The sequence below is a fragment of the Venturia canescens genome, chromosome 3 (genome assembly GCF_019457755.1).
Source record: "Venturia canescens isolate UGA chromosome 3, ASM1945775v1, whole genome shotgun sequence".
In the NCBI taxonomy this organism is placed as follows: Eukaryota; Metazoa; Arthropoda; class Insecta; order Hymenoptera; family Ichneumonidae; genus Venturia; species Venturia canescens.
Window position 1 is genome coordinate 3,736,614 of NC_057423.1, and position 26,536 is coordinate 3,763,149.

At 43.3% G+C, this 26,536-nt stretch overlaps 3 protein-coding genes across 3 annotated transcripts; 2 read left to right on the forward strand and 1 right to left on the reverse strand.

Moving 5' to 3' along the window:
- Window positions 1–108: 108 nt before the first annotated feature.
- LOC122407497 (pyridoxine/pyridoxamine 5'-phosphate oxidase-like) lies at window positions 109–4,300 on the forward strand. Its single transcript, XM_043413755.1, has 6 exons — window positions 109–368; window positions 1,270–1,475; window positions 3,170–3,269; window positions 3,398–3,472; window positions 3,579–3,781; window positions 3,944–4,300. Exons 1-6 carry the CDS (start codon window positions 366–368, stop codon window positions 4,071–4,073), a joined length of 717 nt encoding a protein of 238 aa, XP_043269690.1. The 5' UTR covers window positions 109–365; the 3' UTR covers window positions 4,074–4,300.
- A 717-nt stretch (window positions 4,301–5,017) lies between these two features.
- On the forward strand, window positions 5,018–26,352 carry rudimentary (carbamoyl-phosphate synthetase 2, aspartate transcarbamylase, and dihydroorotase rudimentary). The gene is made up of 25 exons (XM_043414957.1): window positions 5,018–5,163; window positions 6,348–6,486; window positions 6,572–6,872; window positions 6,960–7,276; window positions 7,461–8,025; window positions 8,181–8,414; window positions 8,532–9,176; window positions 9,493–10,045; window positions 10,230–10,605; window positions 11,621–12,047; window positions 12,322–12,520; window positions 12,666–12,817; window positions 12,913–13,017; window positions 20,281–20,532; window positions 20,732–20,983; window positions 21,138–21,302; window positions 22,013–22,346; window positions 22,414–22,529; window positions 23,448–23,847; window positions 23,925–24,265; window positions 24,669–24,810; window positions 24,891–24,961; window positions 25,183–25,361; window positions 25,503–25,707; window positions 25,942–26,352. The coding sequence occupies exons 1-25, from the start codon at window positions 5,061–5,063 to the stop codon at window positions 26,137–26,139; spliced, it is 6,771 nt and encodes a 2,256-aa protein (XP_043270892.1). The 5' UTR covers window positions 5,018–5,060; the 3' UTR covers window positions 26,140–26,352.
- Window positions 13,659–19,494, reverse strand: LOC122408270 (uncharacterized). Its single transcript, XM_043414958.1, has 4 exons — window positions 17,401–19,494; window positions 16,496–16,797; window positions 14,355–16,075; window positions 13,659–14,274 (listed from the first exon to the last, which is right to left on the reverse strand). Exons 1-4 carry the CDS (start codon window positions 17,682–17,684, stop codon window positions 13,702–13,704), a joined length of 2,880 nt encoding a protein of 959 aa, XP_043270893.1. The 5' UTR covers window positions 17,685–19,494; the 3' UTR covers window positions 13,659–13,701.
- Window positions 26,353–26,536: the final 184 nt, after the last annotated feature.

The window sequence follows — 26,536 nt, forward strand, 5'->3', positions numbered from 1 at the left end:
ATGACAACTAAACCTTTGAATTTATAATCTCGTGACGCAACTCGAGCTCGAACGAATGGCCAAGTAAACCGAAAGCGTGAGAAGGAGAGAGGGAGAGAGAAGATGCGAGGAGAGAAAAACCTCCTCGGAGCTTCCATGGGCAGTTATGGTGGGAGCCTCGATAGTAGGGTTGCACACCCAAGAGACTGAGGGACTACACAGTGTAAAATGCAAAATCGTCTTTCATTCGCGTTGCTACTGCGGTGGCATCGACCGCGCCAATTGATACCGTGTCCCCAGTGAAAATTAATACCACACGAGTCACTAAGCCGCCCGGTTATTCGACGTATCAACCACTCATTTCGTATTACCCTTCTTCGTGAGAAATGGTAAGAAACAAAAAGCTTCCTTTTCTTTCTGACACTGCATTTCTCTCGCGATGCTTTTTTCTTTCATTTTCCGAGGACTTTAACCACCCAAGGTCTTGAATTCTTGGTCTATTTTCTCGTATTTATGTGGTTACGTAATTAGCGAGTGCAGGTTGAACACATTTTCATTGATAACTCGAGCTCGATTGGATTTTTTTTTTTTTTTTTTTTTTTAATTTACTTTCTGTGGCACGAAGTTTGGGAAGGAATTTGAGAGAGAATGTAAAAGTCACGAAAATGCATTTTTCCAATGTTCAGAATAACTTTTCTATCGATTCCACAGTGATGAATGGGTCCAAATATTTTCTCTCACAGCTAGTGTGGAGCATTTGAACAAATTTCTTTGTTGGCATTCTCGTAGTTGGTAATGAGGATTTTTCAGCACGCATGCTCGAGAAAAAATGAACGATTTATCGGAGAGAAAGAAGAAAGAAATTTGTACAGCTGCGAAAGCTCGGATACGGTGATAAAAAACTTGTTTATCAACAGCCACAGCATGTGTGCGATGCTCATTGAAGTTGCGAGGCTTTTGAAAAAATTGAGGCAACGCTAGTTCGGCGATAACGAATCCTACAATTAATCACAGTCCTCAGAATCGCTTGGAAAATGTTGAGCATTAACGCGAGACTTCGAAGATTCCTCACGCTTGAAATATCGCTCCCAGCGTTGCAATTGATAGGAAATTTATTGTGAGAAATTCCATCTCCTGCGAAGCTCATCGCATGTAATTTTGCTCAAGTGCATCCTTTCATTGGGACTTTTAGAGGAGCCTCGAATCGTTAATCTTCTCTTGGTTGGAGCTCTCGATTTTTGCAAAACCCTTCCCATCGAAGCTAATTCGTTCTTGTAATTGTGCATTCAGACTACTCAAAAAATCAATGGAGTTGAAAAGATCCCGACAAACGATTGCCCAATCGTCGAGAAGACAGTGAAATCAGGATCGTCTGATCTTGCTCGGATCGAAATAAAAACGCAGCATCCTTTGGACCTTTTCAAAGAGTGGCACGAGGAGGCCAAAAAATATTCGAACGGAATACCAAATGCGCTGTGCCTTGCCACCGTTTCCAAGTGAGTTGAAAAAGTATTCGAATCATTTTTAATAAGAAAAATTTTTAATAAGAAATTATTTCATGAAAAGGGAAATCGCTGCATCAATTTCAAGAACAACATCGATGATGGTATAAAAAGTTCATTAATTTGTTGATTTTTTCTGTCAAATTGGATTTTTTGCAGTTTCATTTGATTCTGAAATTTTTATCTGATTCTATGGTAGAATTATGATTTGTCGCCACCATCATTTGTTTCATTTCCAGGTAGTTTTTCTACAATAGTTTTCCTCAGATTTCTTTATCGACTGAGTCACAGGTAATTTCGTACTATTTGCACCAGTAGGCCAAGCGCTAGAGCTTAAAAATCACCAGATTTTGACAAAAATAGTAACAGACAACGAGCGGTGGCGTCACCCGCGGAATGGCCTCCAGGACCTAACTGCACAAAAACGTACTCGAGGTTCCCGAACGCTTTTTTTTAATTAACGATTTAGTGCTAAAAATCGCATTTTTTTGGTTATTTGTTTATAAAAGAAAAACCGATGGAGCAATGTGAATAGTTTCAAAGGACGAAATGTAGAGAACTAAAATACGAAGAGATTGAGCCCTGGAAAAGCCCGATCGGTCAATTATTAAGGAAGAAAACACAAAAAAACCTAAAAAAATAGGGTTTTTTCAAAAATTCGTAACGCAGCCATTTTTCGAGTTGTAGCGTAGGCTCTTCGCGAAAAAGTTGATATCGATAGGTACTTTCTGTGTGCAAAACCCAGACCCTGTCGGATCATTAATTTTTGCATAATCGCAGTTAGAAGTTTTTTATGCCATATTTTGCAGCGAGGCTGTATGCTCTGCAAGTACTCGGATTAGAATTTATCAAACGGATTTGGAAAGTAGAAGAGTTCAACTACAAAACGTCAATCTTCGTTTTCCATTCAAGTGCTAAAAATTTGACGAAAATTGTGCACGAACGCGGTCGTGGAGTGGGGATAGAACAGCAGACGGGGAAATCGTTTATAGTAATACAAGCGCGCTGCACGCGAGTCATGAATCTTCAGATTCGATCATCTCAGCAACTAGTTGTACTACCTTAACATTTTTTTTCTCATTTTGCGATAACTGGCCCCACGAAAGCTGATTCTCCATTCTAATTCCATAAAAAATCAGCGGAAATTTTTTTTTTTTAGATTTTTTTAGCTACACGTCTTTACATTATTATAATATAATGTAACTCACACTTTTTAATATTTTATGTATTCCATTTCATACAATATTGTTTAAAAGTTTAATTTTTGCTTACTTAAACTCAAGTTAAGGCTGTTATAAGTTATAAGCTAGTTTAAGATTGTCGAAAATAGCATGCTTTTACCTGGAAATCCAGGTAAAGGCATTTATTTCGCTGCAGGGCTTCCCCATTGATGAATTTTTGCCCAAAAGTAGGGAGGTACAGTAATCCCCAAGGGACAGGCTCATAAACCTCGTCCAACCACTTTTCATCGTTACGGTTGCTCGCGTGAATTAGCAGCCAAATGTGCAGCTATTTTGGACAATTTCAAATTCTCGAATGAAAAAACTCGAAAAATATGGAATTTTAGAATTTGGGTTCCTCGAGGATGGAGAAACAGTGCGAATAAGATGATTTGCAGATTCTCTTTCCCCTCGTTCTGCTTCCCTCGCTGATTCAATTTGATGATTAACTTGAATCTGTGATTGCAGGGATCTCAGAGTCAGTGCTCGCCACGTGATTCTTCGTGACTACGACGAGCGTGGTTTTGTGATCGTAACGGACAGCCGAAGTCGAAAATCCCACGAATTGGTACGTAAACGACAGTTCGAGATATCTGAATTTAAAAAATTGGCATTTCATCGGGAAAGAGTAAAATTTGACACTCAAAATCGTGATTTTTGTCGTTTTTTTATTTCTCATTGTTTTATCCTCCTTAGGAAGAAGTACCAAAAGCAGCAATGTGCATTCTTTGGGCCTACCCCAACGAGAAGCATCAAAATATATCGAGACAGGTGAAGAACTAAATAATCAGCCATGAATCGTGGACACTTTTTTACCCAGTCAAAATGAATTCTGTTTATAAGACAAATGCTCACATTGAATATTTGAACGATCCAGGTGAGAATTGAGGGAAATGTCGAAAAGCTGTCCCCCCCAGAATTCCGGTATCTCTACGACCGTGAGCCAGTCTACTGCAAAATCAGATCCTACCTCTGTTGTCAGGGTGAAAAAGTGGATTGGAATAATCAGAAAAACATTCATGATAAACTGGTGCAAGACGTCCAGGACGGAAAGCAAGATTTGTCGATGCCAGAACATTTGTAAGTCGACAGATAATCACGAATCCGAAAAATTGCAGATTCGATATGAAAGAGTCAGTAAAGCGACAAAAAAGTGAATTTTTTTGATGATTTTATCGGACTCTATTTTCTTCGTTTTTTTTTTTAAATTGAGCTCGAATGACAAAAATTTATTGATTGCAGCATCGCGTACAGACTCTGCCCAGAAAGCATGGAATTTTACTTCGCCTACGATCACCTCATAGCCGATCGTCTTCTTTTCACGAAGGCATCTGACGACTCATCGTGGACGAATCTCAGGATCGCAGCATGAAAAATGAACGATCGTTTTCCGCATTGTTACGTGCTCCCAATTGTTTTCTCTCTCGTTTCTTTCAATTGTTTTAACATCGTTTCTGACGTTCGTTACTTTGTTAGGAAATCAACCAGGGAAAGTGCCCTTCCAAAGAATTTTCTCTGGTGTCTGTGTGTTCACTTTATTAAGTATAGTTTTAGTATTTTTGATGTACAGTTGAAATAATAATCCATTGCAATCCCTAACTCAAAAAGTTTAAAAAAAAACTGAACACCCCAAAAATCGGCGATCCTAAGAATAGCGAATAAAAAAAAAATTCAGATAAACCTCACACTAAGAAACGAAATTTGTCGATCCGTTTCTACAAAAATCAACGAACTTCGATTGTTTCTCTACGATTCATTAAGGGGGGTCCTGCTTTAGAAAGTCAAAAAATCTATTGTTTTCGCTAATGTTTTTAGGACGGACGAATCTTAGGACAATCTAACAAAAAAATTGCTAAATTCTTGATATTCTTCTCCTGTGGAAGCATTTTTTTTCAAACTCCCTAAAAATGTAGAATTTCGCAATTTTTTCGGGTTTTTATGAAGGCAGAATAGGCAAAGAACGTCCCCTTAATTCCAAAAATACTTTCGTTGCATCCAGAAATGTCTTCAGTACCGGCAAATTTGGTAGTCTCGATCCGATCAGAATGGAAATGAATTAAAAAAATGAGAATTTGCCATCATCCGGAAACACAATTTTCATACAAATTTCTATATTTACAAAATTTTTCAACCCCGTGAGCCCGCTCGTTGGATTTTCACGGGGAATTCGAATTCAAAAATCCCGCTAAAACGGCCCGGCACGCGATTAGTTCAATTTGAAAGGAAGAAATGAGTGGAAACGGCGCTGGAATCAAAGGCTGCGTGGCTCAACGAGATTCCCCCGTTACCACCTTCTGGCCAGTACGTACACGGCTGTCGCGGTATAAGCACGTGTATAACGTTAGAATCGATCCCAGTCATGCGTAATGATCACGGGAACGACGCTTATCTTTTACTCGAGAATGGCAGCGTATTTCCCGGCAAAAAATTCGGCGCCCATGTTCCCGTGGACGGCGAAGTTGGTGGGTTTTATTGTTATTGTTGTTCGTTTGTTTAAACAAAAATCTTAACCTACGAAGCTCGAGGAGCGATGCTCAATCGAGGATTCAATTAAAGTTTAGAACTGTGCGTTTCGATCATAGCAACACGTGGTCTTCGAACCGCTCCATTTTTTTGTGTTCTCGAGTGCCGAGATACGACGGTTTCGCTTTTTTTTCTCGTGTCAGAAAATATTTTCGAGTGATTGAAAAATACTCGTTTCCTTTTAAAATAACGATTGGAAGAGATGTAAATTTTTGCAGAAGAATAAATTTCTATAGAGTTTATTAATATATTAACGTAGAAAAATAGTTGACTGTGATTTTTTCAAATATTTATCGCCCCGCGATCGCTCTTTCTTTGTAATAATCGTCAAGTGAATTTGATTTTAATAGTTTTTCTCGAATAATTATTTACCGAACGTTGTATAATACGTTGTTGATAAAATTTGAATTATTCCAAATATAGAATTTTCTACAACGAGAAAAAATGGCTTATTTTGACGATTCAATTTCTGAGCTACTTTGCCGGCATTTTCTGATACCGTAAACCGAGTCGGTTGTTCCTTAAACATAAGAGAATGAAATTCCAGCGTACGATTGAAAAAAAAATCGTGAAAAACGTTTCCTCGAGTAGAGCACCGGGAACGAAAATGAATAAATTTAGAAAAAAGCCACAATCGAGTTGGAACGTAAGTCGAATTGAAGAAGAAACTTTGACGTCGGATGCTTCGAAAGTAACATCGTGAGCCTCACTGCCGCACGTTGCTGCGCCACCAACCCACGCATTCAATGTCTCCCCCCTCCGGCGCCATGCGCCGTTTCGTCAAAAAAATTTTTCCTCCGCGCACCTACGAACTTTGAAATATTTCGTTCCCTCAAAACAGGCTTTCCCTATTTTTTCTATCTTTCAAAAACGATTTCGTTGTAAATCGGAAACCGAACAATCGCCAATAAACAAAAAATCTTCTTCTCGTACCAAAACAAAATAATTTGAAAAAAGCTGAAAAGAAATGTAATTTCCCCAAATTTCATGTAAATTCAGTTGCAACGTTTGAATTATTCGAAAATTCAATTCTATATCGAAACAAAACAATCATTTTGATCCCGATCCAAAAACAATGACGAAGAATTCGAGAAACGAAGTCAAATTTGGGTCTGTCGTTCAGTTTTCCAGACGGGTATGGTCGGGTACCCGGAGTCCTTGACAGATCCATCGTACCACGCCCAGATTCTCGTGCTGACTTACCCCTTAATAGGGAATTACGGTGTGCCTGGCAAAGAGAAAGACGAGAACGGATTGTTGTGGTGAGTTTGAAAAGAATGCGATTTGCAGCTCGACAATTGTGGGCGATAAACTTTCACGTTTCGTTGAACTGCTTCCGTCGAGCAGTTGGTTCGAGTCGGACAAAATATGGGCAGCTGGCTTGATAGTTGGTGAGCTTTGTCAGACGCCGTCTCACTGGCGACAGACAGAGACGCTTTCGGCATGGATGGCGCGAGAAAAGGTGCCCGGAATCTGCGACGTCGACACGAGAGCACTGACGAAAGTAATCCGAGAAAAAGGGAGCATGACCGGGAGGATAATTTGCCAACCTCCGCCGACGAGCTGCTCGAATCCGTACCAGATGACGATGGAGGCACCGGCGATAGACGACCCTAACCGGAGGAACCTGGTTGCCGAAGTGTCGAGAGTAAGTTCAGGTTTCGAGGTGACTCGAAATCGAAATTTGATCGATTCAGGTGACTGACCGGCTCCTGCCTTAACCGTGCCTTTCCAGACGTCACCGATGACCTTCAACCCCACCGGACATCCCAAAATATGCGTGGTCGATTGTGGGCTGAAATACAATCAACTGCGATGTTTCCTCAAAAGAGGAGCCCGCGTCGACGTCGTGCCCTGGAACCACGACCTCGGGAGCGTCGAATACGACGGTCTTTTCCTGAGCAACGGACCGGGCGACCCGAACATGTGCAAAACGACGATCGTCAACTTGAGAAAAGTTCTCGGACAAACGAAGGTCAAACCGATCTTTGGTATCTGCATGGGTCACCAGTTACTCGCCTTGGCTGCAGGGTGCCAAAGCTACAAATTAGCGTGAGTCGTTTTGTTTTCACCTAGAAATGAGCCGTCGAAACTCCTTGGATTTTGACTTCCAATCATTGGTCTTCAAGGAATAGAAACATTTTTTTTCAATTTAAAAAATGTTTGATTGAATTTTTTAATCAATTTAATCAAAACCCTCGATCGTTGAATCGTCGATTCTCTTGACTTTTTCCAGCTACGGTAACCGTGGGCACAATCAGCCAGTGATCCATCACAGCACGAAACGTTGTTACATGACGTCCCAGAACCATGGATTCGCGATCGACTCCACGAAGTTGCCAGACGGTTGGGAGGAGTTGTTCACCAACGCGAACGACGGAAGCAACGAGGGAATCGTCCACAAGACTCTCCCCTATTTCTCGGTTCAATTCCACCCCGAGCACACGGCAGGACCCGAAGACCTCGAGTGCCTTTTCGACGTATTTCTTCAAACGATTGAGACTCGGACGACGAGCAAGAGCGTAACGATGAAGCAGAGACTCGACGAAGCGTTGATCTACAGGCCGATCGGTTCGTCCAATGATACGAGACCGAGGAAAGTTCTGATCCTCGGCTCCGGGGGCCTCAGCATTGGACAAGCCGGAGAATTCGACTATTCTGGATCGCAAGCTATCAAAGCGCTTCAGGAAGAAAACATTCAAACCGTTTTGATCAATCCGAACATCGCTACTGTTCAAACTTCCAAGGGCATGGCAGACAAAGTTTACTTTCTTCCAATTATTCCACAGTACGTCGAAGAGGTGCGCAGAAATTCATTATCATCCAACGACGAAGTTTTGACAACTTTCCCTCCCCCCCCGCCCTTTTCGGTCCCTTGAAAAACGCCATTTTTCTCGCTTCCATCCGCTTCGCCAGCACTTCCTTTGAGTCCCTCATAAAATGTTCATTTTTCCAGGTGATAAGGTCGGAGCGACCGGACGGAGTGTTACTGACCTTCGGTGGCCAAACAGCTCTCAATTGCGGAGTGGAGCTCGAGCAGAGAGGCGTTTTTAAGGAGTACCAGGTGAAAATTTTGGGAACGCCCATTCAGTCGATCATTGACACGGAGGATCGGAAAATTTTTGCCGAAAGAATCAGTACGATCAACGAAAAAGTTGCTCCCAGCGCGGCTGTCTACTCGATTCAGGAGGTACACGAGACAGAGCATGAGCGATTTACTTGCGCGGTGCCATTTTTATTGAAAAATTTAAAGTTCTACCAAGATTTTGAACTCCGATGTTTACGCAAATGTTGGCTCTAAAAACAGGCTCTGGAAGCGGCAGAAAAGTTGGGATACCCGGTAATGGCCCGAGCAGCTTTTTCCCTCGGCGGTTTGGGCTCAGGTTTCGCGAACACGAAAGAAGAGCTCAAGACGTTGGCGCAGCAGGCGTTGGCTCATTCTAGTCAGTTGATAATAGACAAATCGTTGAAAGGGTGGAAGGAAGTTGAGTACGAAGTGGTGAGAGACGCCTTCGACAATTGCATAACGGTGTGCAACATGGAGAACGTGGATCCACTGGGAATTCACACGGGGGAATCGATCGTGGTTGCACCGAGCCAGACTCTCTCGAACCGGGAGTACAACATGCTCAGAACCGCTGCCATCAAAGTTATTCGACACTTTGGAATAGTCGGCGAGTGCAACATTCAGTACGCTCTAAATCCCTTCTCCGAGGAGTATTACATCATCGAAGTGAACGCGAGGTTGTCGAGGAGCTCGGCACTGGCGAGCAAAGCGACGGGATATCCGTTGGCTTACGTCGCCGCGAAACTCGCCCTGGAAATTCCGTTGCCTCGGATCAACAACTCCGTCACTGGAAAAACTACCGCCTGCTTCGAACCCAGCCTCGATTATTGTGTCGTCAAAATACCGCGATGGGATCTGAGCAAATTCCAACGCGTCAGCACGAAGGTATTTCTCTAGTTTTCTTTTGGCATAAAAAAACGTTGAGCATCGACATTTTCCGACTAGTCGGATCGAAAAAAGCTGGAGCAATGAAACAAATTTTTAAACGGAGCCAAAAATATTCATTCTAATGACAAACTCCTTTAAAAGTTACGCGACAATGAACATTTGTCATCATAAATTGACGGGTTTGGTAATTTTCATCGATTTTTTTCTCAAGCTCTTGTTTTTCTAAGCACGATCCACCGGGAATGAATTTCCGGAGCGAATCGATGTGCCGCCGAGGAGTTTCAGGTACTAATTCTATTTTTAATGCCCTCAGATCGGAAGTTCGATGAAGAGCGTCGGCGAGGTGATGGCGATCGGCAGGAAGTTCGAGGAAGCGTTTCAAAAAGCCCTGCGAATGGTGGACGACAACGTGACAGGATTCGATCCCTACGCGAAGGCGGTGAACGAAGAGGAGCTGGAAAAGCCAACTGACAAGAGAATGTTCGTTCTCGCAGCTTCGATAAAAGCCGGCTACACGGTCGACCGCCTCTACGAGCTGACGAAAATCGACCGGTGGTTCCTCGAGAAAATGAAAAACATTATCGAGTATTACACCCTTTTGGAAAATCTCGGATTGGCCAGGCTCACACCCGCCGTGCTCCTCGGCGCCAAACAATTCGGCTTTTCCGACAAACAAATCGCCGGCGCTGTCAAAGGCGCCATACTCGATGTACGCAAGCAACGGAGGGAGAGCAACATTCACCCTTTTGTTAAACAAATCGACACGGTCGCTGCCGAATGGCCGGCAACCACGAACTATTTGTATTTGACTTACAGTGGCTCGACTCACGACATCGAATTCCCTGGAACTTACACGATGGTCATCGGTGAGGATCGTTTTTTTCTGCTGCTTCTAAACTGTGGATTCGAACGACGATTTTTCCTTCTGATTGCTTTTTTATTAATTTTTTTTCTAATTTTTTTCACATATTTTATCTGCAAAATGAACACAATTTTGGAGATTTTTTGCTCGAACGCTTGAATGATCGAGAAAAATGATTTTTCAAACAGGTTCGGGTGTCTATCGCATCGGAAGTTCCGTCGAATTTGATTGGTGCGCTGTGAGCTGCCTCCGCGAACTGCGCAATCTGGGACGCAAGACAATAATGGTTAATTACAATCCAGAAACCGTCAGCACCGATTACGACATGTCCGATCGTCTCTACTTTGAAGAAATTTCTTTCGAAGTTGTAATGGACATTTACCAGCTCGAAAATCCCGTGGGCATCATACTCTCCATGGGAGGTCAATTGCCCAATAACATTGCCATGGATCTCCACAAACAACAAGCCAAAATCCTTGGCACTTCTCCAATCAATATCGACGAAGCTGAGGATCGATTCAAATTCTCAAGGACTCTGGATCGCATCGAAGTCTCACAGCCACGGTGAGTCCCATACAGGAATTCGAAAAGCCCTCGAACGATCCAACGGTCGATTCGAGCTTGCTTATTCCGACGATAAAATCAAGAATTTTTGAGATTTTCGTTGTTCAAGGTAGACCAACCGTAGGATCGTATTTTATGTAAAAAATGTATGGTAAATATATTTTTTCAATTTATTTTTCGGCTAATGAAATTACGAGCCATTAATTGAACGGGCATCCATCACTGACTAAACCCAACATTTCATTCGTCCCTGGCTAAATTACTGCAGTTTTTTCATGTAAAAAATCGCATTAGGGAGCAAAGGAAGCAAAGGAAAATGGATAAAAAAAAAAGTGTTAGTAAAAAGACAGAAGGCTTGACCGAAATAAGCAAATGTGAGGTTACGAGTATTCATTTTACCAATTTTATATCTTTATTACTAGCAGGACAATCGTCTCGAATTTTTTCCCAGACTTTCGTTACCTACTTCATTGTTATTGTGCCCTTTTTCATAAACTTCAGCGTTCATTCGTTATGTGGAAAGATGAACGATTTTTTACGCATAGTCCCATAACCCTGTGTATTTTTCTTCATATTTAAACACGTTTGTCTCAATAGCCAATGAGACGAACCCCTTAAAATTTGATATGCGTTTCAGTCGACTACCGATTCAAACTCTGTCTAAATTTCGAGACTTTCTTAAGGAGTTTTGGTACACAAAAAATATCAAAAAGTCCAGAATTTTATGGAATTCAGTGATCATATTCTTTAGTAGGAAACTCGACGACACATTTTTTTTTTTTTTTCATTCCGGTCGTAAAAACTCTGCTTTAATGCTTAATTACTCGATAACTATGGAGAAGAAAATTTGGAAAAAAATGGTGCTTTTGCACTTCGTGTTGAAGAACGTCATCACAAAATTTTGTCAATTTCTTATAATTTATAAACACGTATCGAAACTTCTTAAGAAAATCTTTTCGTGCCTGAACTACCTTAACTGATGAAGCTTCAAACGGATGATTTTCGGTAATTTCAGATGGAAAAAATTGACGGACTTGAAATCAGCGATAGAATTTTGTGAAGAAGTGGGTTACCCGTGCTTGGTGAGACCATCGTACGTTTTGAGTGGGGCCGCGATGAACGTGGCACATTCGGCCCAGGACCTGGAATCGTATTTGAAGAATGCCAGTGACGTCAGTAACGAGCATCCGGTTGTCATTTCGAAATTCATCCTCGAAGCAAAAGAGATCGATGTGGACGCGGTTGCCTATCAGGGCGTCATATTCTGCATGGCTATTTCGGAACACGTTGAAAACGCTGGTGTTCACTCGGGCGATGCGACCCTCGTCACTCCACCGCAGGATATAAATCCCGAAACACTCGCCAAAATACAAAGCATCACGAAAGCGATTGCACTTGCCCTCGACGTCACGGGGCCATTCAACATGCAATTGATCGCTAAAGTTAGTATCCAAACACCGAAAACTCGTCGATTTCCATACTTTTTAGTGAAAAAATGTCATTTTTCGAAACGAAAATTTTGGGGAATACAAAGAAAAAAATTTTTATAAATTTTCTACCGAATCCAAAGGTGCGCTAGTTTCTTTGAATTTGCCATTGAAAATGCATCAATTTTGCGGTCAGTTTCCCAATTATCGTCGCAGTCCAAGACCTAAAATGTGGTTTATTCCGTTCCTGCATGCGATTATAACGAATGAAAAACTTGTCCTTGTACAGGACAACGAGCTGAAGGTCATCGAGTGCAACGTCCGAGTCTCTCGGTCTTTCCCATTCGTCTCAAAGACCCTGGACCACGATTTCGTGGCGATGGCGACTCGTCTCATAGTCGGCGACACCGTTGACCCCGTCGACATACTTCGCGGATGCGGAAAAGTCGGAGTCAAAGTTCCGCAATTTTCTTTCTCACGGCTGGCTGGTAAGTTTTTCACTCGCATTGTCGCAAAAATCACGTGTCAAAATTCACGAAATTTTGCTCTCAATCGACAAGAATTTGTGGAAAGAAAAAAAACTTGGACACTGCAGTTGTGGGATTAAAAGTGTTCGGTTCCGTGACCTTTCAGGGGCCGATGTCATGTTGGGCGTCGAAATGGCGTCGACCGGTGAAGTCGCTTGTTTCGGTGACAACAGGTACGAAGCTTATTTGAAGGGGATGATGAGCACCGGTTTCCACATACCGGAGAAAGGAATTCTCCTCTCAATTGGCAGTTTCAAGGTACAACAACCCTCTGAGTCAGGGAGTCATCGAAGTATTCTTTGTAATCAACATTTTTAATGAATCTGAAAAATGAATTTTTCGATAATTTACAGCACAAAATGGAGTTGCTACCTTCCATCGAGAACCTTTACAAAATGGGCTACAAGTTGTACGCGAGCATGGGAACGGCAGATTTCTACACGGAGCACGGCGTTGCGGTGAGTAAACAAAGCTTTCTATTAGATGAAAAAATATTTACAGGAAAGCTTTGGATCGATGGAGAAATACCGAAGATAAAAGTCCTCATCAATTTTTCTCTACGACGCATCGTTGCTAAGTTATCGATTAAAAAGCAGTAAATTACCGACTGTTGGTAACAATTGTTGTTGGGAGAGCTAACACTGAATTGCAGCCGAGCAACGATGCGTGTAGAGTTTACGTTGTCAAACGTGACGAAATGCTTGAGAATAATTTATATGTTTTTATGCGATCGAGCAAAAGTTGGGAAATCAATTGTCACGCGTGAATTGTGAGGTTGCCAGCCGCATGATTTCCGGTCCATAATTTTGGACGTACCAATAACAAGAGCGTGGAATTCTGAAAAGAAAGTTCCTTTGGAAAATTTTCCTCCGATCAAGCGTTCCCGAGATATTCAGTGTCCAGTGCTCAGCCAATCCAGTCCCGTGTATACGTGCAGCGCGAAGAGGGGGAAAGGTGCCGCCCTGTTCGTGGATTGGTTGGCACGAATTCGATGATATCTCATCGAGGGTGCATCCTAGAGAAAAATGAAAAAGAACTTTTCTCTTCGGAATTCCTCGATCTAACTATCCTCGACATCGAATAAACTCAAGGTCACGAATCATTTGAAACAACATAAGAAATTCTATATTTTCGTACAACAATTAAATATAAGTGGTTTCCGTTAAAAACGATTCTTCCGGTTCCTCGGAGAGTGAAACGACGCGAGCGGTCCTCTTCGATCTGCCAGCTTCCCTGATCGTTGTGTCACTATTGGAAGGTGGAGAATCAAGGATCTTCGATCGATCGATATCGTTCCCGTGTATTACAGCCTTCGTTGTCTGAGCTTTCGTTCGTCCCTCCGGTTCTTCATCAGACTCAGCCGGAAGCGTATTTTCTTCTCGAAGTTCGTTGCTTCCCGACGGATCGTTCATCGGTCTCGTGAAAATCGGCATGTCGGGATTCCGGCGTGGCGTTTCCGGTGGCGCACCGTGCGTTCTCGCGTTTGCTACTCGCCTCTTCAGCGAGCAAATTTTTTCAATGTGCTCCTTCGCAACGTGCTTGTGAGAAGGGTGCTCCGAAAGGAGAACGGACAGTCTCTCGGCTTGTTCGATGTACGCCGTTTTCTGGGGCATGGCACTGTACGCGTGACAATATTCTGCCATTTTGATGAAGTGTTTGATGAAGAAATCGAGGAGGGCTGACAGCCTTCGAGGCTCCATGCTGGCACACCGCATCTGTTCACAGGCAAAAACGACTTTTGATAGAAATTTATCTTCTTTTTTCTTACTTAAATAAACGAAAACGCACGACTCACCGGTATTTCAATAACTTGATCTTGGGACTTGCGAGGATTTATCAAGCTCCTGTTGCGCGCTGGTTTTTTCACGTAACTTTTTGGCTTCTCGTGGACCTTCCTCTTGACGTCGTCCCAAAAGCCGGTTACATGATCGTAGTCCTTTTCAGCGCTGGGGACGCTAACGGATTTGAGGCTTCTTGGTGCCAGAACTGGATTGATCAGGATGAGAATATCAGCCGTGAGTATCTTCAACAATTCCTCGTAATCTAAACGTGGAAAGAACTTTCGACTGTGCATCATGTTCTCCAGGGCGTGGAAGACGTACATGACAGGATTCTCGATGATCCTCTTGAGCTGCTTCTGCGTTCTGAGGAGATAAGACTTTTCTTGAAAGAGATTTTTCCCTTTGATGAAAAAATCTGGAAGATTCGGCTCGTCCTGGCTGATGGCTCGGTACAGAGACTTGAGCAGTCGCATCAAGGCCTCGCCCGTTCTGCTCTCCATCCATTTCGTAGCTCGATCATCCTCCTCGATGAGCCAAAAGAGACTGTTCTTTATGTGCGCTGCGGTCAGTCCGAATATCGAATCGTTCGGTCTTATGTACGTCTTGTGAAGCATGAGGCCGATCAAGTAAACTCTGGCCTGCGAATGGCTCAAACAGGTCTCCAGGAATCGCTCGGCAGCTGGAAATATCAATTTCCACTCGAGGTCATGGAAATGGCTCGTCCCTTTGTCATCGATCGCGCTCTCGGGCATTATGTGACAACCAAATTTCCTGATTCTCTCGACAACCTCGTGTTGGGGCCAGGAATTTCTCGGCCTGTCGAGCCACTCTTGAGCACACTGAGGCCACTGCGAACTCACGCAGGGAACAATCTCGAACGTCTCTAGCTTCGTGGTCAGAGTTCCCTCCAGAACTTCCACTTTGTCCCGGTAAATAACCGAGCCGTGAGCACTGTCGTTTATGTCGGCATCAAAACCCATTCCGATCGCTAACTGATCGGTGAACAACTGGCAAAAGTATTTCATGAATTTGGCGCTGTTCAAGTACCAAATCACGTAATTCCGGCTCTGATAGGCCTGCCATATGCGCTGCTCCTTCGTCGTCATCTTCGTCTTCTTCTCCCTTCGAGCATCGTAGATTTTACCGTCCCCTCGGAACTCCAATTTCTTGAAACACTGGCGTGGCAACTCCGTCAATAAAATACTCGACAACCCGTCATCCAACGAACTCTTCGACGACTTTGGTGTGTTGCTGTACGAAGTCTGCGCGTAGCCGTAATCGCTGTCGATCTCCGTGTAGTTGCCGGATCTGTAACCGGAGCTGGTGCTGCCACCGGGACTTCCGATCGCTGGATTTAGCGACTTCGACTTCCCATGCTGTTTTTGAGGGCTCTTCATCCTGGCACGTCTCGCTTCGATCTCCTTCCTCATCGCTGCACTGTCCTCCATCAACGAACCGTCCCCGTTGCCTTCCCGAGCTCGATTGCTCCCTGCAAACTCGCCACTGTTTGGCTGCGACGCTAACCGAGAATCTTCGAAAACGCTTTCTTCGTTCATAGAATTATTCACGTTTTTACTCCTCCCACCATTTTTCTTGAATTTGTTGCCATAAAAACTTTCACTGTCGCTGTAAACCTCCTCCCTCGACTCATTCACAACTGAAGGCATCCGCAGGTCATCGACGCTCGCCGTCTTCTTTGGTGGATTCACTTCGAGACGCTGGAGATGAACGTACCCTGAGAAAATTAAGGGGGGGCTTTAGAAAGTCAAAAAAATCGATTCTTTTCGGCAATGTTTTTAGGACAGACGGACAAACGTATTAAAAAATTGTGAAATTCTATGTTTAGAGCACGTTGATATTCTTCTTCTTCTTTGGGAGCGTTTTTTCACTTCAAACTCGCCAAAAATATAGAATTTCGTAATTTTTTTGGGTTTCTATAGGTTCGTGTGGAACGAAAATATATGAAAATGGATAAAGAAATTGGGATTTTTGTTACGGGCGATAATTACGATCTCCACATTGTACGCGGCTGAAAAACTTCGAATTAGTGTTTCTCACGTTGAAAAAATGTTTTTGTACTCTTTGAATTTCGTTTCTGCGAAATTGCCAATCGATCTTCACACGGCAGTCTTGAGTTTTTGATTCTTCGACTCACCTTTGTGTGTCGGACTAGGTTTCAGCTGCATGCTGTAAGTTATCGACTCATTAACGCTCGAATAAGCCGGCGCGTAGCTTTCCTCAGTAACTTCGATGTTTTCAAAGACGACGTAAACCCGGATTGGCTGAAGGAGTTCCGTCGTATGCTCGAGGCTTGGCAACATGTAAGAAAAATCAATCCTCCGCGCCACGTGCTCCTGCAGCACGTCAGGAATCAGAATGTGCTTTTGAGGCAGGCGACGAGCGTTCATTTCTGCCTCCCTCGTCGAGACCAACGTTTTTCTGATGTCGTTGATCTCCCTACAAAAATCATTCGTTCAGGAAAATCGAAGCAAAGTTTTTGAGCTTTTTGGCTACCATTTTGAAATCCACGGTTTTCGGTACGTCGCCACTATTTATAATTGATTAGACATCTATTCGAAATGAAGATTAGCTCCTCAGATTACATCCAGTCCGAGCACTCGACCGAAGAATTCAAAGATAACGATTCCATGCTGCCTGCCTCGAAATCATTTTTCAATTTACTTGTTATTCGAAGAGTTTTCTCTAATTGTATCAATCACGAGCTCGGAATTAATTTTTGTCAACGTCTTCGACATTTCGATTTAAATGAATTTAAAAAGTTAAACAAAATATTTGCTTCACAGAAAATTTATTTTTCTACTTCAATTGAGAGATTTTTCAAGCTTCCGATAGACTATTTCAGGTGTCGAGTGCGTCGAAACAACGGTATTTCAATCGGGTGGTCAGAACGCGACCTACTTAGGAGCCTCGCGAAAATAGCCTAATCTCGTAAAATAAAAGTGTCACTCATTCGTTTATCGTTCTCTAAAATCAGCAAGGAATTAGAGGTTTTTAGATTTGGGGATTGCTAATTTAACAAAAGTCCTGCTCGATGCTTACTCGTCATAATTCTCGAAGAACTGGACGCACATCATGAGATTGTTCAAGACAAACATTTCAGGGTTCCTCTCGATGGTGGATTTGATGATTTTGAGATCGGGGTCTTCGGCCCATCGTTCGTGGATCTCGATAGAAAAGTCGCGTTCGCTCCCATGATTGTTTCCGGCGGTTTTTCCGCTGTCGGCAAACGGAGAGGAAGCTTTGCTCCTGCTGAGGGGACCTTTCCGTTTCGATTTAGCGTTGCCCATTGCCAATTTGTCGAGGTTCAGAAAGCTGTCGGTCATCACCGGGGTTCGAAGGGTGCGAGATTGACGATTCGATTGTGAAAATCGTTGCAGTTTTTCTTCCGGTAATGATCGTCTTCCCGGTGACGTTCGCGTCTCGCCTCGACGGTATCTCGTCGAATCGACGATATCTTTTTATTCCAAGGATCATAAAGACCGCTCAGGGTTTACTGGCCTCGGTGCTGGCGGCACGAGGCTCCCATCTCGGTTCAATGCTTTTGCAGACGAGTTCGAGCGGGCCCGGGATGAAGCCTAGAGCCACGGAAGTCCGCAATTCAATTACGAGCACTCACACCAGCTGGATAATCGTGTTGCAACGAAATTTGAACTACTTTGGTCCGAAAATTGGCATAATTCTTGGAGAATTCAAATCGCAGTTAAATCACTCGAACCAAGCTCCGACGGTGGTCAAAAAAATTGGACAAAAAAGTTCAGACCCAAAGTAGAACAAATCCGAATAAACTGCTTCAAAATCGACCTCCGAGTACATCCGGAACTAAAATTAATTCGGAAAAATAGAGGATCCAAAAATCCAAATTGCTCCGTCCAGAATTCCGAAAGTTTCGCAATCAACGCTCAGGAATTGCAATTAAATTTCAACCCCCTTTTGCCTCGCTAATTCCACATTATTTCCCTCCGAATTATTTTGAACTTGCCACTTTCTCACGTCGCCCACTTCCCCCTGATAACGTCCGACTGACACGATCGAAATTCAAAGACGCCAGAACAGCCTCGATCTCGCGATCCACCAGCGATAAAAGCCTATCTCGTTATCAAGCGACGAACGAACGCTTTCGATTCGACACTCCGGCTATCGGGTTATCGATAATAAACTCATCGTCAGCACCAACACCGCCAACCACGCGAATTTTTCATTATTTTCAAAATACGTTCACCTCCGTTGCCTCTTTGCTTGCGAAACCGGAAATTATACTAAATTGAGCGACTCACGATGCCAAGACTTCTGAAGTCGCGTCGATAAATCACTGAGAATCGTTCGACCGCCGGCTTTCTGATTGCGTGACGCTTTACAGAATCTCTCGATACACGGATCGAGATAATGGACAGAAAAAGCGATGATTCCCTGATACAAGGTCGTCTAACTCATTTCCGGATTCCACAAGGTCCTTGTCAGTGCTTCACCCGACCTAGACCTTAATCGAATCTTTGATGTTCGAGACACATCGTTGTACGGTGACTTCAGAAGGATCGTGAATCCAAAAGTCCTTAATTAATCGGTTTCGATCGAAACTAAACTCGCCAGTCGGAATGAAATCCTGGGAAAAGGAGAATCAAACTTTAGGCCAGTGAATTTTAGCTCTTGAAAAAATCAACGCTGCGAAAGCTGAGCTTGGATTTGTGTACTTTCACTCGTGTATTCTAATCAATTCTCTTAGATAAGCGGGTAGCCGCAGATATGCCATTGCGATTTTATTGCTCGGCCCTAAAGTACACACATTTATTGGAGCTCCTGAAATGACGTGCACTTGAAGATAAAATTAGACATTGTTTTGGGGTTGGCAACCGAATTTTTTTCACGAAATATCATTTTAGATATTATTTAGTAGGAACGAGGTTCGATAGTTTTTGTCTTTCTTCAATGGGTGGGAATAAAATGTTGGAATGACTTAAAATTTCGAACAGCTAAAATCTCGAGTTTATAAACTTCGAATGATAATATGCAGACAGATGAATTCGACTAGAGCTTTGAATGTTGAAAATAAATAAAGTAGAAAATTCAAAGTTCGAAGCACGTTCACATCGAAAATGGAATGTAACAATCCCCCATAGAACGACGACTAAAATATCGATTTTCCGAAAATTCGACTATCACTCTGTCGATTCATAAATTACTACAATCAGCAATACTGTGAATATTGACTATTTCGAAAATATAATAAGGAAAGACCGAATATTACTGAGGTTCAAATACTGAAAGACCAAAATGGCGTTCACGAAAAATTCATTTTCGATTTTTTGCTATTCTATATTCCTGTCTGTCTGTAAAACAATTACTCTCCACCTATAATTCAAAAATATGAACTTCTGACATTCGTATGGTCTGTTAAAATTGCATTCGAAATGCAAACTATCGAAAAATATATTTTCGAGTAAACACGAATTGAAAGAAGATGAAATATTCGATTAAACGCGTAATCTGTTAAATAATCGATCGAGAATAAGAATTTCAAATTACCTATTTTTCCTCAATCTGATATCACGAGTTAAAAAATTTCGAAATATCGATCGTTTTTCAATTTGGTTATTCGACATATTGAAGCCTTTCGCTAATCCCTTGGCGTTGCAGCTCGAGGAAGAGACTTGGTCGATAATAACGAGAATCTGTCGCACTTAATCAGTGAGTTGAGCCATTTATGGACAGTAGAATTTCTAACGAATTGGATTAATTCTGATGCACTCCAATCGTCGTTAATTTTGTTTGACTTCTTTTATTTATCAACTGATTTCAGAAATTCTGAGAATATCGTAATTTTTATGCGATTTTCAAATTTTTCTCGAGCGATTTTCAAATCAGAGTCAGCCCAATAAAAATTTGTTCATCTCCAACGATTTTGCTTTTTTTCTCCCATTTAAGGTTGAGCCAGTAGAATGGACGTTCGAGAACATCGAAAATGTGAACGAAGATTCGAGTACCAACGAACTTCGGCACCTCGCTGATTTCCTGTCGAAAAAGCACTTCGATCTGGTCATTAATCTTCCGATGCGAAACGGAGGAGCGAGAAGGGTATCGAATTTCATGACGCATGGTTATCGTACAAGGAGGCTTGCCGTTGATTATTCCGTGCCACTTGTGACTGACGTCAAATGCGCCAAACTTTTGGTCGATGTGAGTAATCGATTGACATAAATCGCAGATAATTTACTGGATGACGAGGGAAGTTGCATCGTCCACGAAATATTCGGGTCATTAACCTTCGAAATTCGTTGTGATAAAATGAATTTTTGAGTTTGGCAACAGCGAGATTTTCATTCGCCAGAACCGTCCATCTCGAGACTAAAGAATCGTCAATATTTTTGTCTAACAGGCGATAAGCAAGCTGGGAGGCAAAACGCCTCCGATGAAAACGCACGCCGATTGCATGTCTTCGCGAAAGCTCCTCAAACTGCCCGGCTTCATCGACGTCCACGTTCATACTCGCGATCCTGGAGCCACCGAGAAAGAGGATTATGCGTCTTGCACAGCAGCAGCTCTCGCCGGAGGTGTTACAGCGATATTCGCGATGCCGAACACGAATCCTGCTGTGGTCGATAGTCAGTCGTTTGCTCAAGCGAAAGAGGTGAGAAAATCCAAGAAAATCGCGTACTCTCGGATGGCGATTTACTGAGAGAATCATCGTGGCGAAAAGTCCAAGATTTTCGTGAATTTTCAAATGTTTTCCAAGTTTTTTAACGATCCCATTTTGTTCCCGTCCCGTTGGATCTCCCGAACAGCGAGCCGTAGCTGGTGCGAGGTGCGATTACGCAATTTTCGTCGGTGCATCATCGGACAATTGGAACGTAGCTCCGGAGTTAGCCCCCCTGGCTGCGGGCCTTAAGATGTATTTGAACGAGACATTCACGACTCTGCGACTGAACGACGTCAGTGTTTGGATGAAGGTAAATCGAAAGCCCTTAATAAACGATTGCTTGATTGAATAGCGAAACGGAGTTGCAGGCGGTGAGTTTTCGCTTCCTTGAGCCTGATTAATTCGGACTTATCTCAAGGCGGAAACCACTGAAGATTATTCGATAGGGAGATAAGAACGAAGCGGTCTTAACGAGCTTGCGAACAAGTTATTATGGTAACGTAAGAAACGTCGAGTTGACGCGATGAAAGCTGCTGAGCGTTGGACCATTTTTTCGCCATCGTCGAACTTTTTAACCGGCAATTCTTCGTGGAAATCATTTTTTTCTATTTCTTAACATCTTGCCTAAGATTGGAAGCTCTCGAGATACGATGCGTTCAATTACGTAATTCTCAAGATAAAATGGCCTTTATCCATTTTTCTCTCTGATCGAACGTTGATGAAACGTCGATTTATTGGCGGCAGCCAATCGGAGGCCACGAAAAGGGGAAGTGGGAGTGGCAGCGACCCACGAAGCGTTCTGCGCACCTCCCACTTTGTGGCTCAGCGAAACTCGGTGCTGAACGCGCTCACATTTCTCGATCAACATCTCGTGAACGGTGCGCCGAGAAAAAATTGATGCTTGAATGTTTTTTTCCAGGATTTCAAGTTCTACTGGCCGAAGCTCGTTACGATTCGCTGTAGATAATTAAAAGATGATGAAATTTTGTTTTTTGTGGATAAAAACCTACTGAATTTCAGCACCTCGAAACGTGGCCGAAAAAATACCCGGTGTGCGTTCACGCCGAGGGTCAAACGACCGGAAACGTGATTCTCCTGGCGAGCTGTCACAACCGATCTGTGCACGTGTGTCACGTGGCACGAAAGGAAGAAATATTGATAATTCGAGCAGCGAAAGAAAAGGGTCTTGCTGTAACCTGCGAAGTTTCGCCACATCACCTTTTCCTGAATCAAACCGACCTTGAGAGAATCGGTTACGGGAAAGGTCAAGTGCGACCGATTTTAGGAACGCCCGAAGACCAGCAGGCGCTTTGGGACAACATGGACATCATCGACTGCTTCGCGACGGACCACGGTATTTAGCATCATCGTAAAATCCCCTGAGACTCAATTCGCGATTTTAATCGACTTTTATTCCCCAGCACCGCACACCGTCGAAGAGAAAACCAGCGAGAAACCTCCCCCCGGTTTTCCCGGACTCGAGACCGTTCTGCCGCTGCTTCTGAACGCCGTTCACGAAGGGAAATTGTCACTGAAGGTGAGAAGACTCTTTTCCAGTCGTGCCCACCGGCTCGACGACCTTCCGGAACCATCCGACCAAACAATCGCTGGAAACGGGTTTGGACTCACGCTGCTGAAGCGTGACACGCGATCCCGAAAAATCGCGATCTCTTTAATCTCATCGCAGCGAACTCGCGTCGTGTGCGACGTTAAAAATTCTCAAGAAATTCAATAAAAAAGTAACCATTTAAAATGGTTTTATCGCGCGACGACGATTAGACGAGGCTAAAAATTAACCGGAGCGAATCCAGCGACGCGCGCATTATCAGACCGGTCAAGAGTCACTCGAGCTGAGTCGAACATTCTTCGACGGTGTGACGAGAGCACGCGAAGCAAAATAAAAACCAACGATAAGAAAACACTCGAGTACGATAGTGCCAACAATCTGATAACTCTCCGCGCATTGACGATCGACGAACTAAGAGCCCCGAGCGATCATGAAATAGCCAGCGCTCGATGTGCTCATAAATCCATGGCTTTCACTTCAGTCCGAAGTCTACCCTTTCGCCATTCGTCATACCTTCGAAAAGACAAATTCTGACTGATCGCGAGGCTTGAACTCATTTTTCGCACTATCTGCGTAACGCATAATCGAAATCACTTTCGAACAATCGACGATCCTGCAAAAGACGTAAATCGATTTCAAGGCAATGCGAAGGATTCGTTTCCAAAGAATTTCAAACTCGTTCGACTGCGATGATCGAAATCTTTATGAAAATTCAGACGATTTTGTCACGCGCCCCCGTTCGAAGACGATTTTTTGAAAATAGTTTGAAATAGTTTTAGAGAATACGGTTTTTCAATTTCGAAATTTTGATATACTTTTTCATGAAGTAATTATCAATTGCCGACTCACTCGATTCTCCCCACGCTCATCTTACCTTCACCTCCGCAGGATTTGGTCGACAAATTCCACAAAAATCCGAAACGGATTTTCAGCCTACCGGAGCAACCGAATACCTACGTCGAGGTGGATTTGGAGAACGAATGGGTGATACCGGAGGCTCTGCCGTTCACGAAGTCGAAGTGGACGCCGTTCGCTGGAACGAAGGTCAGGGGCTCGGTTCACAGGGTCGTGCTCAGGGGCGAAGTCGCTTTCATCGACGGCCAGGTTCTCGTTAATCCAGGTTTCGGTCAGGATCTGAGGGAGGTTCAAGCGAATTTGAGCAGCCAAACGATTCTTCTTCCCTTGCCATCGGTCGACGTCAGCGCCGTTCCGCTTTCCGTTTTCGAGGGACTCATTTCGCCAAATTATGAAAAAAGACCGCCGGATGCAGCCCACGAAGAGCACAACGGTTCGGGACCTTAATTTGCTTCCATCCTTGCACATTTTCCGCTCAATTTATTCATAAAGCGAGTATTTTTCGTTTAGAATTGCACAACAATTTGCTCCAAATCGGAACGAAGCCGGCTTCCCACCCGTCTCCGGACGTCGATCCACGAAATTATTCCGCCAAACTCGCAGCTCTTCCGAACTGCCTTTCTCCCGTGTCGTCGAGCATCGTCACGGCTTACAAAACCGAAAACAGTGCTCATCTCTGCGCCCCGATCGCTCCGCCACTTCCGCGGATTCATCCCAGTCGCAGCATCTACGGAAGGCACATTCTCTCCGTTGACATGTTCAGCAAGGAACAGTTACACGATATGTTCAACCTCGCTCACACCTTCCGCGCTGACGTCACCAACAAGAGGCCTGTCCATCACATCTTGGCGGTAAGACTCGACCTTGGGTCGACCCTGGACCGCTCTACTGGATTGAAAAACGCAAAAAAAATCAATTTTTATCAATAAAAAGGGAATGAAAAGCAAACGAAACGAAAGACCACGTCAGGCCCTCCGGATATTTGGACGTTTTCGAAAAAGCGTGAAAAAAGTTGGCGCGAAAGTACTCAAGTTTTCGAAATAGTAGCAGCTCTTCCGTCGAATTTCTAAAATTTTAATCAACGAGTCCCACCGTGTTTTGGGCAACTCGTTTTTTTCGTAATTTTGAAAAATTTTTTGTATAAAATAACGCTGTCAAAAAATGAAAGAACGATCCATTCGTTTAGGGTTTAGGAAAAAAAAACGCAAACGATTGAAGAGAGTAAAAAAATGGAATTGCACTTTTGTTGCACAGGGAAGAGAATTGATGTCGATATTCTTCGAGAACAGCACACGAACATCCTGCAGTTTTACGGTCGCGATGCATCGACTCGGCGGAACCGTCACGGTCGTTGACGTGTCTAAGTCTTCGATCAAAAAGGGAGAAACTCTCGAAGGTTGACGAGATTTTTTTTCCATTTCAAGTTCATCCGTGTTCTTGGTTTCGTGTTTTTCTAATCTTCGTTTTCGTTTACAGATACGATAGCAGTGATGGCCAGTTATGGGGATGCTGTGGTCGTGCGACACCCGGAGCCAGGTGCAGTCGAAGTGAGTATTCGTCTTGCTGCACAGAAAATTTTGAGGCTATCGCGCCGTTCGAAGGCAGGCCGAAATCGTTATTTTTGGAAGCGCAGTAAATTTTATCCATTTCCAATTCCATGGAAATGTCGACTCGCAACTTCGTCGAGGGGAAAACGTTTTTTTTTTTTTTTTTGAAACTGGAAAAAATTGATTCAGTTGTGAAAATTCGAATGTTCGATCGATTACAGCGCGCAGCTCAACACTGTCGAGTCCCGATGATAAACGGAGGTGACGGAGTTGGCGAACACCCGACCCAAGCCCTCCTCGATATTTTTACAATCAGAGAAGAGATCGGCACCGTGAATGGTTTGACGATAACGATGGTCGGAGATCTGAAGCACGGAAGAACGGTTCATTCGCTCGCGAGGTTCGTGCATGCGTTTCCCTAGAATTTATTCAGCTCACCTGGAATCAACGGAGTCTCGAATTCACATTGGATTCTTAGAGTCGCACGTAATGATCGAGGCTCGGTTTAAACTTCAATCGATTTTCCAATTTTTCGCTTCAGATTGCTGACTCTGTACAACGTTCAATTGCGATACGTCAGCCCCCCTGAACTCGGAATGCCTGATCACATAATCAGTTACGTAACCAAGCGCGGAATACGGCAGAAAAAGATTGCTAGCCTCGAAGAGGTTCTTCCTGAAACGGACGTTTTGTACATGACCCGAATTCAACGCGAGCGATTCACCACTCAAGAAGAATATGACAAGGTGCAGTTTCTGTTTCCATTTCGCCTTATTTTTTGACGTCAAACATTGGAATAATTCAAATTTCATTGAAATTCGATTATAAAAATACTCGGAAAAATGAAAATTCCCAGTGAAATGCTAACTTTCCTAAAAGTCTCAATTTTCGTCAATTTTTAAAATTTTTCCAGCGTTTTTTATTATCATTATTCGGCACCCTTTTTACTCAATTCTGGATAATCGAATTTTTGTTTTCAGGCCTGCGGTCACTTCGTAGTGACACCTCAGCTCATGACACGAGCCAAAAGGAAAATGGTCGTGATGCATCCTTTGCCAAGAGTATTCGAAATAAGTCCTGAATTCGACACGGACCCAAGAGCCGCCTATTTCCGGCAGGCCGAGTACGGCGTGTACGTCAGAATGGCGCTTCTTTTCATGGTGCTTGGAAACGCCTGAAACTCTTGCCAAACAGCCAGGAACAAAGCGCTTTCTTTACGGGTTACCACTTACTTTCGATTTTATGTAATCAGACATTCCGGTCGAATATTTTGAAGCAGGCACACAAGTAAGATCTATTTTACGATTATAAAATCGTTAATCCTTGTAAACGATTTTATTGATGTTTTTCAAAGTCATTTCTCCAAATAAAAGCTTTTAAATATTGGAAAATCCGATGCTTACTCACCCTGTCTGTTCACACTTGCACACACTTTTTTAGGCTCTTGACTGAGATGATTGAACGAACGAGAGGTTGCGAGCATGTCACCGTCCCTACTCCTCTCGCCATCGCTGGACACTCACCGAAACTGAATTGAGCGAGCTTTTCTCTTTTCATTCGATCTGATCGCATGCT